The 16973-nt window shown below is 38.6% G+C and overlaps 3 protein-coding genes and 1 pseudogene across 3 annotated transcripts; all 4 read right to left on the reverse strand.

The window, feature by feature from the left end:
* Nucleotides 1-5805: 5805 nt before the first annotated feature.
* On the reverse strand, nt 5806-7668 carry LOC145973275 (uncharacterized). Its single transcript, XM_083102535.1, has one exon. The coding sequence runs from the start codon at nt 7666-7668 to the stop codon at nt 5806-5808; it is 1863 nt and encodes a 620-aa protein (XP_082958661.1).
* A 225-nt stretch (nt 7669-7893) lies between these two features.
* LOC145973276 (uncharacterized) lies at nt 7894-9348 on the reverse strand. The gene has a single exon (XM_083102536.1). It carries the CDS (start codon nt 9346-9348, stop codon nt 7894-7896), a length of 1455 nt encoding a protein of 484 aa, XP_082958662.1.
* Nucleotides 9349-9358: 10 nt separating this feature from the next.
* LOC145973277 (uncharacterized) lies at nt 9359-10813 on the reverse strand. Its single transcript, XM_083102538.1, has one exon. The coding sequence runs from the start codon at nt 10811-10813 to the stop codon at nt 9359-9361; it is 1455 nt and encodes a 484-aa protein (XP_082958664.1).
* Nucleotides 10814-12731: 1918 nt separating this feature from the next.
* LOC145973278 (uncharacterized) lies at nt 12732-16512 on the reverse strand (annotated as a pseudogene).
* Between the last annotated feature and the right edge of the window lie 461 nt (nt 16513-16973).

Here is a 16973-nt window from a genome sequence, read left to right on the forward strand (position 1 = left end):
TCAGCACCAAAAAGGCCGCCGGGTCCTAAGCGCGGAGGGGAGACCAGTCGGGGATGCCGATGAATTGCATCAGCTAGTCCCGGGTCCCCGCTTGCCCCTCCAGACGCGCGGAAGGCCATCCCTGGGGTTTTAGCGGGTAAACTGGCGTTTATGGCCGGGAGTCCCGCATAACCCCCACCCCTCCCCCGAGGGTGCGGGGGTATGCATAAAGCATTTCCCCAGGGTTACCAAAAAGAAAAAGAGATTCCCATCTTAAGGGAATCCCTCAATCTATCTTTTTTATCGACAAAACACTGTAATTTTTAGGCATGTGCCATTTTTTGTCTACATAGAATTAAAAATCCTTTTCTACGGTTGAAGTAGAGATGCAAACGGACACGGGGAGGCCAATTATATACTGAGAAAGAAAAAAAGTATAAAATTATATATTTATCAACTTCTTAGATCAACATGGCGTCTAAAGCTATCACCTCATAAAAATATTAGCCTTGTATAAATGTTTTGTAGCTTTTATGCATAAAACAATAGCATACCCAATAGCGAACTGCACAATAAAAACTTGAGGAACTGTGAAAATTGAGTTTAGTAATCTAATTAATAAATGGCACATGCCCAAAAATTTCGGTCCGTATATACCTGAAATATCGGTAAAGTAGAGTAGAAAAAGCAGTGCATCTTCTTTATAAATAACGTGATAGAGAAAGATACGGGATGAGGATTAGATGAGGGCGCTGTAATCGTGTAAGAGTTCGCCGTTCAATGAGAGATCCCCTTAAACGGGTCATTAAATTTAAGGGCCAGCGCACAAACATTGCAGTAGCGCCTTACGCCACCTTACGTAAGAACCTTATGATACATGACACGTAAACCAATCCTACGGCAACGCACAAGAAATTCTTACGTTACGTTAATTACGTTAATTAACGTAACGTAAGAATTTCTTGTGCGTTGCCGTAGGATTGGTTTACGTGTCATGTAACATAAGGTTCTTACGTAAGGTGGCGTAAGGCGCTACGGCAATGTTTGTGCGCTGGCCCTAAGGGTTGGCTGGAGTGACGAGCAAACTCCGAATTGATATTGGAGACCTCAGGCGGTGACAATGCAAAACTTCGGTTTCAGGATTATCAACTTGAGAAATAAATTCTAGGTCTCTATGTAGAGGTGTATGTCCGTATACGTACAAATACCATTGCATTGCTCGCGCGGACGCACCGTAGAGAAGAAAGAGAGAAAAGGATCAACAATCATGCTATCTTTGTTCTAGCATATCGTTTTACGGCCGAGATATGGCCTGAAAATGCTTCTGGCCTCTCGTGGCAGTAATGCAATAAGATTAACGAGTGCTCACTTTTTGTGAATTTTATATTTGCATACATACATATGTGTATAAATATATTTAAATTATAGTTAAAATTGTATATATACGATTAGATAATATATGTTGATGATTAATAACAATAGGCTTATAGATAATAGGGTGAACAAATATACAATATGTAAGGGTGACATCCGATTGACCACGTCGCCAATTGGCCAATTCAAAATAGGACTCTCTGACTGGTCAATCGTTGCTGGTTAGGCACAGGTCGATATAATTGGCTGTGGTCAATCGCAACGTAGTCAAACGAGGCACTTCCAATATGTAAGACACGGGTGTCTATTAGACTTGGTAATTCGTTGCTTTCTCACATTATCGATACTTCGCATATCATGTCAGTGGTATAGAGAGATAACATGATATTAATTTTTATTTTATATTATTTTTACTCCCGACTGCTGTCAACAATAACATAACGTGAGAAAGAATCTTTTGCATAGCCACATAATTATGATTATATAGTATTTCTGCAATCATAGAAGTTTATATATTTGTTGTGTAGCCAAGAATCATTGTAGAAATATCTAATCATGATTATATGGCTACGCAGAAGATTATTTACTCTTGCATTGTTATATTATTTATGTAAATGTTTATATATTTGTAGCGTAGCCATAATAATAAATAATACAACAATAATATAACATAATGTGAGAGAGAATCTTCTGCGTAGCCACATAATTATGATTATGATTATATAGTATTTCTGCAATCATAGAAGTTTATATATTTGCTGCGTAGCCAAGAATGATTGTAGAAATATCATATAATCATAATTATATAGCTATGCAGAAAATTATTTTCTCTCATTACGTTATTCTCTCATTATATTATTTATTATTATGACTATGCTGCAAATAAAATAATTATTATTATGACTATGCTGCAAATAAAATAATTATTATTAATAAATAATACAACAATAATATAACATAATGTGAGAGAAACCTTTTGCGAAGCCATAAATGATGATATGATTATGATGGTATGATATTTCTACAATCATTCTTGGCTATGCAACAAATATATAAACTTCTATGATTGTAGAAATACTATATAATCATAATTATGTGACTATGTAGAAGATTCTGTCTCGCATTATGTTACATTATTAGATACAAATTATTACATGCATATTATATAATAATAAAAACAAAATGTAAAAAATATAATTGTGAAATAATAAAAAAGTAATAATAATATATATAAATAATAAATAAAAAAGTATAAAATAGAAAAAACAAAAATAATAATAATGATAAATAAAATAATAAATAAAAAAAAGTATATAATAAAAAACAAATAATTTAAAATAATAAAAAAAATTAATTTAAAAAATAATAAAATAAAAACAAGTAAAGAAGTAAATAAACTACAGCTTTTAAAAGAATGAAATAAAAAGTTTTTTAGAAAAAAAGTACTCCCGACTGCTGCCAACAAAAAGTATAAGATAAAAAAAAACAAAAAAAACAAAAACAAAAAAGTAAATAATAAAAAACAAGAATTTAACAAATATTTAATAATAAAAAATGTAAGATTAAAAAAGTTTAAAATAACATTAATATCTATTTGTGAGTACTAATAATTAATAATTAAATTCAAATTAATATTAAATATTACATTTAAAAAATTATACATGAGGGAAGTAATAATTATTATTATTTCAATTTATTCATATTTGAATTTACTCTTTCCACATATAATTTATTATTATTAATTCCACATTTTACAAGAGCAGTCGGGAGACGCCGCGTTAAAGCTCTAAAACATATTTAAAGTTCGTCAAAATTGGTGATCGCACTACTTGATACTCCTCTTGTAAGGGTGTTCCGTATGTGTACATGAGTGTATGTATGTATGTGCGTATGTTTTAAATCTAGCGCGGCGTCTCCCAACTGCTCTTGTAAAATGTGGAATTAATAATAATAAATTATATGTGGAAAGAGTAAATTCAAATATGAATAAATTGAAATAATAATAATTATTACTTCCCTCATGTATAATTTTTTAAATGTAATATTTAATATTAATTTGAATTTAATTATTAATTATTAGTACTTACAAATAGATATTAATGTTATTTTAAACTTTTTTAATCTTACATTTTTTATTATTAAATATTTGTTAAATTCTTGTTTTTTATTATTTACTTTTTTCTAGCAATCATAATCATGGTTTTATAAATTAATAATGATATTTTTTCAATTATATCGATGTCATATAAACATATATACTGGGATATAAATATTAGTAATATAAAACAGTTAATGAGTAACACGTAATGGCGAGGTGTAAGATGTTCAGTCTATCATCATGTAGACTTAAGTTCGAGTCCATGTACGTCAGAATTTTTGTGTAATAATTTATTTTAAAAAATATTTACTTTTTTGTAAATTTAAAAATAATTTTTAAAACATTGAAAATATTTTTGCTCATTATAATTATTTATAATTATATATATATATATATATATATATATATATATGTTTATATAATACTTTTTATTTTTTGAATTCCATTAATGTATCTTTGATAAGGTAATAAATTGATAACAACTGTAAAAAGAAAAAGATATTAATATTATAAATATTCTTTTTAAATTTATAGTTTTTCCAGAGAGAATACCTTTTAATATATTTTAATTTATTTTTTTTATATTTATATATTCAAATGTATTATTAGTAGTATAGCTAGGCGGGTTCTAACCCAGGTCCTCTCAGGAGGGGTGAGGCGCGAGGGGAACCGCGGCGCGGGGGGAGTGACGTCACGCGCAAGGAAGGAGAAATTGCCGCGCGCGGTGAGTGACGTCACACGCGGGGAAGGGGAAATCGCGGCGCGACCGATAGACGAGGGAGTCCGCGAGGAGAAGGGGGGATCCGCGGAAGGAGAACGGTGCGAAGGTGTGAGAACGATAGCGCTACGTGTGGGAAAAGGATAGCGCTACGTGTGGGAAAAGGATAGCGCTAAGTGTGTGAAGAGGACAGTGCGACAAGGATAGCGTCAACGTACGACAAGGATGACGTCAACGTGGGACAAGGACGACGCATTGTAGGATGGCGCATAGGTGGGAGAAGGACGACGCAAAGGTAAGTGAGTGAGTGATAGCGACGAGCATATGAAAGAGAAAGAACGATAATAGCGCAAGACAACGCGTGCGAAAGAGAGAACGGTAGCACGTACGAAAGAGAGAACGATAATATCGCGAGAACAACGCGTGCGAGAGAAAACGATAATAGTGTGAGACTTATAACTAGCGCGAGAGAGATAGCGCAAGGGATGGGAGCGCAAGGGAAAGGTGTGTAAATAATTGCAATTTTTTCAATTACAAATATATAAAATTTATTTGTGTGTAAATACATTTTGTGTCATAACGCGTGCGAGAGAGATTACTATACTTATTCTATCTAAGCGCGAGAGAAAGAGATAGCGCGAAAGAACAATGACGAGTGCCGAAGATAGAGAGACTTATGATTAACGCGCGAGAGAGAACGCAACGAAGATATCGCGAGACTTACAACTAGCGCGAGAGAGATAGCGCAAGAGATGGGAGCGCAAGGAGAGGCGTATCAATAATTGCAATTTTTTCCTTTTTTTTTTAAATTAAAATATATAAAATTTATTGAAATGTGTGTATGTAAAAATGTGGCGATCCTGCCAGGATTGACCGGGAAGTGAGCGCGGCACGATTGAAAGAGAGCGATAAGTCGAAATATATACCTATGTACAAAGTTTTTATTCTGTTTCACAAATGTAAAGTCTAAATATATTTACAGTCTTTTTAATTAGCGGACAAAAGAATAACTATTTACAAAGAAAAGTATAACTATAATACGATAAAAAATTCAAGCTGAATTTTTTGAAACCGCAAGCAACGGAAAGATTTGATCAACTCCGCGAGCAACGGAAAAGCACTTTTAATATCTGAGAGCGAGACTGAGCGCGTCGGAGACTTTTTAACAAAAGGCGCAGCGCTCGTCGATCGCATCAATTTATACTCAAACCCTTCTCGAAAGATCCCGATTTTTCACGAACTCGACTGTGGCCGAGACAACGGTTAAATTTTAAGATCTAACGTGCTATTTGTTGCTGTTAGATCTTTCGAGAAGGGCGAGTGTTGTTTTGAATTTTTCGCTGACAAAGCGATATCTCGCGACCGGCTGCCAGGGCCGCCGAATAAACGGTCGGGCCCAGAATTCTCCTTTTGATCGAATGCAATTAGATTTTGTTGGAACCTTTTGACCTATTTATTCATTTTTGAACATTCCGCCCGCCTCGTATAGTGACCCATACGACCGCGACAACTCTTTCAGATCGGTGTAGTGTCTCTCGGTAGTAGTGAGTGAACAAAAATCGGTAAGTATATTGTGTGAAATTAATTAAGCAGGACGTTGTTTAATTAGAATCACTCCTCTCTTCCCCTTTTTTTTCTACGAATTGTCGCCTCTCATGGCGTCGGAGCTGACGGGGAGGAGCACTAGTTTGTTCACCGGACGTGTTAGGCTTCCGGTAGAGGTGCGGACGTCGACGACTCGTATGTGTCCGTCTCCCCCAGGGTAGACGTACTCGATCCTGGCTAGGGGCCACTTGTTGGGAGGCGACAACTCGCAACGGAACAGGCAAAGGCGGCCGATGCGGACTTCCTCGGCCTTGAGCCACTTCGGTCGATGTGCCAGAGAGTGGAGATACTCTCGCGACCATCTGGTCCAGAAGTTGTCCCGCAGCTGGTTAAGCAGTTTCCATCTGGTGAGTAGTGATCTAGGTTCTACGGCTGGCGGTGAGGTCGGGATGGCGTTGAGCGCGGTGGCTACGAGGAAATGGCCAGGAGTCAGCGCCTCTAGGTCTTCTGGGTCGTCGAACATGGGTTGGAGCGGGCGAGAGTTCAGGCAGGATTCGACCTGCGCGAGAAGGGTGGCCATCTCCTCGTAGGTTAATTTGGCGTCTCCGATCACACGGCGAAGGTGATGCTTCACAGATTTAACGGCTGCCTCCCAGAGACCGCCGAAGTGAGGAGCGGCTGGCGGATTGAAGCGCCACTCGATTCTCTCATCGGCGAGGTGGGCGGTGATGCGTCGTCCTTCCTTGCTGTTGACGGAAAAGAGGGCGCGGAGCTGTTTATCGGCGCCCACAAAATTAGTTCCGCGGTCGCTGTAGAGGACCTTACATAGGCCGCGACGACTGATGAACCGACGCAGGGCGGCCAGGAAGGCGTCGGAGGTATAGTCGGAAGCGACGTCAAGGTGGACAGCGCGGCAGCTTAGACAGACAAAGATAACTAGAAACGACTTATACGCACGATGGCCTCTGCCCTTGGTGGTGCGCAGCCAGATAGGTCTGGCGTAATCGACGCCAGTGTGCAGAAAAGGCCTTGACGGGGTGACCCGCGGGGCGGGCAAGTTACCCATAGGCGGTTGAGGGGTTGCTGCCCGCCAACGCACGCACGGCAAACAGCGATGAATAAAGTTCTTCACCAAAGCTCTCCCGCGGGGCACCCAGTACTCCTGGCGCAGGGCGGCCAGAGTCAGATGCACTCCTCCATGCAGTGTCCGAAGGTGGGTGGCCTTGATCAGCAGTTGCATCAGTTGAGAAGTGCTGGGAAGTAGTGTCGGGTGCCTTGCCTCGCGAGGGATCGAAGCATTGATCAGCCGTCCGCCGACGTGAAGGATGCCCTTGGTGTCTAGAAATGGACCTAGTTTGGCTAGCGCACCTTTTGCAGGGAGTGGCGCGGTTTTTCTCACTAACGTTAATTCCTTCTTGAATTTGATAGATTGGACTACCCGAATCCAACCAACCAGCGCCTCATCTAGTTCGGAAGGTAGCAGTACGATCGCTGGGAGATTGCTGCCGGTGATCCCCCCAGATCCACCGGTCTTCCGAAGGCGCAACCAGCGGCGGCACCAGGTGATCCTCAATAGGCGGTGCAGCTCGGAATATTGTGTTAGGAGCTCCGGTTCTTCGGCCGATTCATTGTCCGTAGTGGTTCGGTGGACGCAGAGGCGCCGCTCAGGCAGGTCGGCGCCGTGGGTGTTGACCGGATTGAGCGGCCATTTTTCAGGACCCTCTTGCAACCATAGGGGGCCGCTCCACCAGAGTGGGTGGTCTTTCAATTCTGCAGGAGACAGGCCTCGGGAAGTACAGTTGGCTGGGTTGTCCCTTCCAGGAGTGTGGTGCCACACGACGTCGGGTAACGTGGTCTGGATCTCGCTGACCCGGTTAGCCACGTAGGTTCTCCAGGACGCCGGGTGGCCTCGGATCCATCCTAAGACGACGGTGGAGTCGGTCCACAAATGCATCGGAGTAGTCAAGGCATCCAGCGCTGGTCGGATGTGCGCCACGAGTCGTGTCAGCAGGGTGGCAGCGCACAACTCCAACCGAGGCAAGGTAACCTGCTTAAGAGGTGCGACTTTAGTTTTGGCAGAGAGAAGAGATACCTTGATCTGATTGTCTTTGTCCCGCGTAAGCAGGTAGACTACTGCGGCGAAGGCCTTCTCAGACGCGTTGACAAAACCGTGGATCTCCTAATAACAGTCGGTCGTTCCGGACGCTAGCCAGCGAGGAATCCTGATATCTCCTAGGTGCGGGAGCTCCGACTGCCAGTCTCTCCATTGAAGGGCGTCATTCTCGGGCAAAGGGTCGTCCCACTCGACGCCTAGCAACCAGGCGGCTTGAATCCAGATCTTAGCCCGTACCGTCACGGGGGAGAGCCACCCCAGCGGGTCAAACAGCCTTGCCGTCAAGGAGAGGACTGTGCGTTTTGAGAGGACGTCCAGCTGTGGGAACGTGAGTGCGAAGGCAAAAAGCTCTTCGTGAGGATGCCAAAGCAAGCCCAGAGTCGAGTGACTCTCCCCGGGTAGCCACCACTGAGGTTCGCGCTGCAGCCGATCTTCGGCAGGTACCTCGTCGAGTAGGGCGGCGTCGTTGGTGGACCACTTCTTTAGCGGAAAGCCGCCCGCCCTGCAGATCCCGGTCAGCTGCCGTAGAAGTTCCTTGGCTTCATTAATCGTGGACGCGCCGGTGAGGATGTCGTCCATATAGACATCCTTGAGAAGGACCGCGGCTCCGAGCGGGTAGCTTGACTTCTCGTCGTGGGCAAGCTGGTGCAGCGTACGGATCGCCAAGAAAGGTGCGCAGGCTAATCCGTAAGTTACCGTTCTTAGTTGGTACTTCCGGACGCCCTCCTCAGGGTTTGATCGCCACAGTATTCTTTGCAGGTCTCTGTCTTGTTGGTGGACCTCGATCTGCCGGTACATCTTCTCGATTTCTGTGGCGAGGACGTAGCGATGGCGGCGCCATCGAAGAAGCACGTCCGCTAGAGTCGGCAATAGGTTGGGTCCACAGTGCAGGTATTGGTTCAGCGAGGAGCCAGTTGTCACGCTCGCCGAGCCGTTAAAAACCACGCGGAGTTTAGTCGTGACGCTAGATTCCCGCAGGACTCCATGGTGTAGTAAATAGCAGACTTCCGTGCCGTCAGCTGGAGCTTGCATCGGCGTCATGTGATCGAGCTCCATGTATTGCTGCATAAACTCCCGGTAAAGAGAGCAGAAAGAGGTATCCTTAGTAAAGCGAATTTCCATTCGTTTTAGGGCGCTAAGAGCAATACGGCGAGTTCCGGAGAGGTCGGGTAAGGAGGCGGCTCGAGGAAGTCGCACAACATAGCGGCCGTCGGGCTTCCGAAAGTGGGTACGAACGTAGTGCTCCTCGCACTCTATTTCGGCCTTGGAGAGTGAAGGCGTGGCGGAGGGTAGCTCCTCCTGTACCCACAGGCGTCGCACCATCTCGGAGAGGTCGTCGTCGACTTGGCACTGGTGAGAATGCACTGTTGTCGTGGAAGGGCTGCTAGCGGCGGCACCGGAGAGTATCCAACCTAAAGTCGTGTTTTGTACCACCGGTTCGTGACGAGTGCCCTTCCGTAAGCCTGGCAGGAGGATCTCGCCATAAACGTCGGCACCGAGGATGAGATCTACTGGGTCCATAACTTTATAGTCAGGATCGGCGAGTGGTACTCCTTGGAGGTGCGGCCAAGTCTTGGAGCCGAGCGCCGGAGTAGGCCGTGAGCTTCCACGAAAGGACCAGGGCGGCTAGCTCGATTGGAGGGCCCTCGCCTCGAGCGGACAGGGTAAGTGTGACTCGGCCCCGCGACGTGCCCGTCTTCTGGCCACCGACCCCGAACACTGCGACCGCTATCGGAGAGCGCGGTAGATTTAATTTTTTCGCGAGACGATTGGAAATGATCGACGATTCGAAGCTTTGATCGAGTAGAGCGCGCGCGGGATGCCAATTACCGTATCGGTCGGCTACGCGAACGCGCGCGGTTGCCAGGAGAACGACGGAGTGAGTCTCGGTGGATCGCTGGGCTACGTTGGTGCTCGTAGCGCTCTCGGTTTCCCGGAACGCGTCGTGTAAGGAGGTGTGATGCCGATTTCCGCACGCGGTGCAGTTCTTTTTGGAGTGGCAATCCTCGACCTTGTGGCGCCCGAGGCAATTAATACACAAGTTATTGTTCTCAATGTGTTGCTTACGGTCGGAGGCGGTCTTCTTCTTGTAGGAGTCGCACAACATAACGAAATGGTCTTTCTGACAGAGCGAACACCGCCCGCGAGTTTCCTCCGGCTTCGCCTCCTGCTTTCGCGCGTGATGGCTCTGCGTTCTCTTCGGTTCTGATTTCGAGGACGTGCGGTCAGCCTTATTAACCGGCAACTCGACCGCGAGATAAACGAATAAATCCTCGCAGCTTGAGATTGGCCGATTTATGCTTTCGAGCGAGCTGACTACCGACTTCACTCCGTGGAACACTTTGCGCAATTCAGCAGCCAATTCGTTTTTAATCTTTGGGAGCGCGAGAAAGCTCAAGAAGTAGGCGCGCACCAGCAGTCTCTTATTTTCATAGTATGTGCTTAGCGTGTCCCAGGCTCTAACGAAATTCACGGAAGTCGTGGAGAGATCGCGGATCAATAGTTCCGCTTCGCCCTTCAAACAGATTTTTAAATAATGAAGTTTTTCTACCTGCGTTATAGAGGCATCCCTTTCAATTATGGAGTGGAAAGGGTCTCGGAAGGCAGGCCAATCCTCGTACTTCCCAGAGAAATGCGGCAGCTGGATCCGCGGCAGCGTAGTGCGAAGAGCGTGGGATGACGGCGAGGAATTGACTCCCGCAGCCGTTTTTGACTTCGCTTTGACAAAGCTCTGGAGGAACTCCAGGAGCGCGCCCTTCTGCTGAAGGTAGGCTTCCTCGGCCAGGAAAGGTACGTCCTGCTTGTAATACTCATGTTCTTGAAGCGCGTCTCGGTGAGGAAAGAGCTCGTCGTCTTGCTGATCGAACTTGTTCCACTTCTTTTCCAGGCCTTGTAGGCAAGCCTCGACGACCCCCTGAGTGGTTTTTGCTGACCCAATTTTTCGGAGGTTCTCGCCCGTGCGAGTGATCTTACCGAAAAGATTCATTTGAGCGTCCGCTAATTTTATTACCTCGCCACTCACTCTCACTTGCTTCCCTTTCAGGCGGTGAACTCCGAAGCACAGAGAAAGCACACGTGAAGTCAGGATCACGCACTGCACAAGCACTGTACATCGGGAAAAGTATCCGGCTCGAAGGATCAAAAATGTGGCGATCCTGCCAGGATTGACCGGGAAGTGAGCGCGGCACGATTGAAAGAGAGCGATAAGTCGAAATATATACCTATGTACAAAGTTTTTATTCTGTTTCACAAATGTAAAGTCTAAATATATTTACAGTCTTTTTAATTAGCGGACAAAGGAATAACTATTTACAAAGAAAAGTATAACTATAATACGATAAAAAATTCAAGCTGAATTTTTCGAAACCGCAAGCAACGGAAAGATTTGATCAACTCCGCGAGCAACGGAAAAGCACTTTTAATATCTGAGAGCGAGACTGAGCGCGTCGGAGACTTTTTAACAAAAGGCGCAGCGCTCGTCGATCGCGTCAATTTATACTCAAACCCTTCTCGAAAGATCCCGATTTTTCACGAACTCGACTGTGGCCGAGACAACGGTTAAATTTTAAGATCTAACGTGCTATTTGTCGCTGTTAGATCTTTCGAGAAGGGCGAGTGTTGTTTTGAATTTTTCGCTGACAAAGCGATATCTCGCGACCGGCTGCCAGGGCCGCCGAATAAACGGTCGGGCCCTGAATTCTCCTTTTGATCGAATGCAATTAGATTTTGTTGGAACCCTTTGACCTATTTGTTCATTTTTGAACAATGCAATTACACAATTGTGTGTGTGTACTTAATATATAATATATAAGAAAAAATATATAATAAAAAATAAGAAATATATACAGGGTTTTCGAAAAGTCTGGAAACGGTCGAATATCTAAAAAATAAAGCATTTTAGAGAAAAGTGTTTCAAATAAAAGTTGTTTGGTTTAAAGAGTGCTATAAAATGGTGGCAATGGTTTGACCTTGAATAGTCGCTGGAAGGTCACATGAAGGTCACCTTGAATTTTTCAAATGGAACACCCTATTTATTTTTGCACATTTTTGTAGCTCATCTCGGGAGTTTTCCAAAACACTATAATTAAGTTAGTTTTCATTAAGTACTTTCCGAGTTATGGGGCTTGAAATAATTTCTTAATTTTACATAAACCGTAAAATATCTTGTAAAATATTCATTTTTCGATTATCTTACCTTAATACTTTTATGTACAAAATAATGAGAGGAATCAATTGGTGTATAGAAAACACATAATTGTTTCGAAAAAAAAATGTAATTTGCAATTAACAATTACATTTTTTTTTTTCGAAACAATTATGTGTTTTCTTTACACCAATTGATTCCTCTCATTATTTTGTACGTAAAAATATTAAGATAAGATAATCGAAAAATAAATATTTTACAAGATACTTTACGGTTTATGTAAAATTAAGAAATTATTTCAAGCCTCATAACCAGAGTTGGGAACGTTACTTCATAAAAGTAACTCGTTACCGTTACTTATTGTAAAAAGTAACTCGTTACCGTTACCGTTACCGATTTTAAAAAATAACTCGTTACCGTTACCGTTATTCAATAACTAACGAATCGTTATTATTTTCGTTACTTTGTTTAAAATGCTTATTTATTATATACTATACATTTAATATTAAATTAATATAGTTAAAATATTAATATATTTATAAGACCAATTAAAATAACACAAAAAAGTTTATATCTTATAACTTTATTAATTTATAATATTGCAAATATACTCTATAATATAGTACTTAACTTAAATATATTGTAATACATATAATATAAATTCGAATCACATATAAAATACATAAACATAAATTCAAATTATTTTTCTTATTATTAATAAACTTTACTAAAGTTTAAACTTAAAAATGAAAACATTTTATTAAAATGTTTTATTTATTTTTAAAAGCAGTAGATGCTCCATGGAATCATCATTTAGATTGCATCTTTGCGGCCTTAATATATGACCGCTAATGCTAAATAATCTTTCGACTGATGCACTGCTTGGCAACGCAGTGTTGTAATTAATGAAGTGTGTTTTAAGTTTAGGAAAATCATGTAACATTCCAATATTACACGACTTCGATTTTAAATATCGTTGTAGTTCTTCTCCGTTGGATTCATCCATTTGTTCGTGAGACTCAAAAAAATTATCTTGATTATCGTCGGTTTTATCCAAGTTTGGAATAATTTCATCAGGTTGAATTCCCAATAATTCTTCTAAATAGTTTTCGGCTATTTTTTTATTTTCTCCGATCAACCAATTTAATTTGAACTTTGGGTGTAAACAGCTTGCCATAATTAAATCTTTCCTTTCAAATATTGTGAGGAATCTGTAATTATATAAATATAGAAAGTAAATACATATAATTATTTCATATTTAATATATTATAGTAATTAAGTAATATAGTAATTAAATAATAATAATTTATTAGTATAATTAAAATATAAATAAATATCTTATTATTTAAAATAAACGAACACATATAATAATGGTTAGATTAGTAAAAAGATTACCTTTCATTTAAACCCCTCTGAAGGGCTATAACTAATGAATGGCAATATGTAAGTCTGTTTTTGCTTAGAGTTTCCAGTTTTTGTTGTAAGGTGCTCAAGACTGGCAATAGGTATCCCATGTACATTCCAGAGTCACCCTGTAAAATATCCAGTGCACGCGCCAAAGGTTCCATTACCTAATCCAAATAAATAAAAAGAAATTATATAAACACTATAGAATTGTAGGCCACATTTTGTTGAAATAGAAGTAATTTACCTGGCAATATTCTTCTAGAAATTTGATTTCGTTATCTGACAGTCTTTGTAAATTGCAGAAGTCTAAACATTAGTTTACTCTTTCAGATTTATTTTTCAAAAGTGATACTAATTGAGAAACAGAATCGAAAGTAGAGTTCTACCTATCAAAATAAAAAATGAACCTTCGTTAGTAAAATATTTTTGGAGAATACTTAAATCTAATAGAAATGAATAAAGACAGAAATGAATAAAAACATAATATAAAAAAGTAAATGTTTTACCTAGTGATAACAGGAGTTTTTAAGTAGATACCGCACATTTCTTTAATTTTATCAGCAACTTGGGTCGATTGTTTCTGCTTATTCCATAACTTAGTTAGTTTAGCAAATGTCGTTCTATATATTTTTTTTGTATTGTACGTCTGTACAATGCTTTTTCAGAATCTTTGGCTGCAATGAGATTCAATGTATGGCTTGCACATCTTTGATGTGGTGGAAGAATCAAATCTTCCAGACCTGCATTTTCTGCATCACCCGTAATTAACAATTCACTAATATCGTGAAATTCATCAGTCTTTTGAATCGTCACTTTTATTTTTCTCGAAAGTTCTAAAAAATTTATAATTATTAGTTTTAAGGCTTTCGCGCGGCCACTGATATCAATGAAAAGGCTTCCGGATGGATGTCGCATGCTGGAACAGTGTAATGCCAACGCTTCGCAAACGTTACACGTTACAGTGCATTTTCAGGGCTAGGAGCTCTAATACTCATCAAAATTCAGACGTCGACATTATATACGCTATTCCAGCACGCGACATTCATCCGTAAGCCCTTTTCGTTTATTTGTAAATATCATTTATTTGTAAATATCATTCATTTGTAAATATCATTTATTTGTAAATATCATTAAAAATAACACATGTTAATAAGAAAAAGAAAGTATTATAAAATCTTACCGAAATGCCTTAACAAAGTTTGACCCATTATCGGTTGTTGTGCAGCATATTTTGTTTTGTATATGATATTCCAAACATATAGAATGAATGGCCTTCGCCAAAATATCATGTGTATGCTTTCCTCTGATTCTCCGGCAAGCTAATGCAGCTGACTCTCTTTTTAGAGTTTCGGAATTAATCCAGTGAACTGTCATTCCTAAATAACTTCTACAAAAAATACAAATTTTAATGAATTGAAAAAAACCCTAAAGGAAAAATATTTATAATTAAATTTTTGTACATTTTTATTACATATATATTATACATATTTATAATAAAATAAAAATATTAAAAATTGTATTAATAACCTTTTTGCTTTACTCCATAAATCTGTCGTTGTTGATACTATTTCAACTTCTGCCAATTTATTTTCAACAGCAGTTTTCATTTTAAAATATGCTTGATCGACTTTTTCTTTTAATGTTTTTCTACACATTATATTAACATTTGAAGGTATTCCAATTCTAACCAAATCAACAAACGTTGAACTGTCTACAATTGAGAAAGGCAGAATGTTTTCAACAATGAACCGCAGTATAGCGGTATCTAATTTTTTTTGAGTGACTATAGAATTTCTGGAACTCCAGTTTTCTAATATTTTTTGTTTCTTTGTTATACAATTAGAGGTATCTTCATTTTGTCGTTTAGTATTTGCAAGTTCCATTTTTGCTTTCACAATATTTTTTAAATAATGTGGATGCTTTGCCTATTAATTTAAAATGTACATAATAAAATAATATATATTAGAAAAATCTTGATTAAATAAATAACTAATAAATTTCATGTTTTGTTAGATATAATAAAATGTAGAAAAGAGTAGATATAGTAAAACAGAAAATAATGCATATTTTCTACAAGTTATGTGAAGTCTAATAAATTTCAAATAATAAAGAAACATATTTAGAAACATGAGATAAAAAATACATGTATGAAAAACAAAAAATCAATTACAGTCTTGCAAAAAAAGATTAAAACTTGGAAAGCGCTATTAATACATTCATTCACATTTACACAAAAAAATCTTGATATGTAATTGATTTTTTACAATTAACAATTTTCTTATTATTAAAGTACAATTGTAATTAAGGAAAAAGTGCTTTTGTTATTTCATGCAAAACATGTCTTTCTTTTATACCTACTCTTTTATGTTGCATCTTTGACTCAAAATATTTTTCAAAATTGTTTGGATTCCTTGAAAAATCTAAAAATCTGAAAATCTAAATTCTTTTTTATATATTTTAGTTTTATTATGTATTTTATTTTATATACTTTCTATATTTAGATCACGACTTTCGGTATAAAGAAAAAAATAAAAAAATCATTTTTGCATATATGTAAATATTTTAATCACACAAAAAACATTTAATATCTAAATCATGTGTTTTCCATAAAAATAAATTATTTAAGATATTCTAAGTCTTATACTTTAATATCATATATCATATTCTCAAGTATAATTGAATAGAAAATTCTAATAAAAAAGATCAAGATTACAATATTGTCTGAGTAGATAGCAGCACAATATAACTTGGACGCACATAAAATAGTAATACTTATTAATTTCAACTTTCTTATTCAGAAGCTTGTGGTTTTCGTATTATAATTTTTTACTTTAATTAAGCAGTAGAGTATATCATTATCATTTTATCATTATATGAGTTTTGAAAGTTATACTACTTAAATATGAATATAACTTACATTTATGTGCCTTTTTAAATTTGCAGAACTTTTACTTGCTTGAATGATTTTCTTGCCTATACAAAGTTTACATAAAAAAGCGAAGTTTTTATCTTTACAGAGTTTTGGTTCAAATTTGTAAACTTCAGAATATGCTGGCCATGGCATTTCACATTCTTCCTCGTTGAGTAATTGAGATGCATCTCTCTCCTCATTTATTGAATTGCTTTCTGTCATTTTTTTATTTGTTTTGTTAATTATATTCTTCGTCGAATAGAATTGCAATATTTTTTTATACTTCCTTTTTCCTTTTATCTAGATAACCACCTGTTGAAATAGATTTCGCAATATTTATTACCATTTTTTAAATAATAAACTAAAAATAAATAAATAACACCAAAATTTTAATAGTAACAGAATATTTTTGGCATGTAATTATTTCTTAAACTTATGAAATATATTCAACACAAAACGCTATTTACTAATAATTAATAATTAATAATATATACTTACTTTACGACAATAATCACCAAAATGACCAATAAATTTGATCCACAAACCGGTTATTACCTAACCCTAACCACAAACTGATTATTATTATCAATCTACATGAACACGTGTGGTCTCTTGTTTTTTCCACTGTTTAATAATCAGTTTGTTACGCAGATACTCACTTTACGACAATAATCACAAAAGAC

The sequence above is a fragment of the Camponotus vicinus genome, unplaced genomic scaffold (assembly GCF_025532165.1).
Source record: "Camponotus vicinus isolate PSW18456_S1 unplaced genomic scaffold, iyCamVici1.0 SCAF_6, whole genome shotgun sequence".
Lineage (NCBI taxonomy): Eukaryota > Metazoa > Arthropoda > Insecta > Hymenoptera > Formicidae > Camponotus > Camponotus vicinus.

What these genes read in the sequence shown, in the direction of transcription:
- LOC145973275 (XM_083102535.1), bottom strand. Translation starts at nt 7,668, where the DNA reads ATGCATTTGTGGACCGACTCCACCGTCGTCTTAGGATGGATCCGAGGC.
- LOC145973277 (XM_083102538.1), bottom strand. Translation starts at nt 10,813, where the DNA reads ATGAATCTTTTCGGTAAGATCACTCGCACGGGCGAGAACCTCCGAAAA.
- LOC145973276 (XM_083102536.1), bottom strand. Translation starts at nt 9,348, where the DNA reads ATGGACCCAGTAGATCTCATCCTCGGTGCCGACGTTTATGGCGAGATC.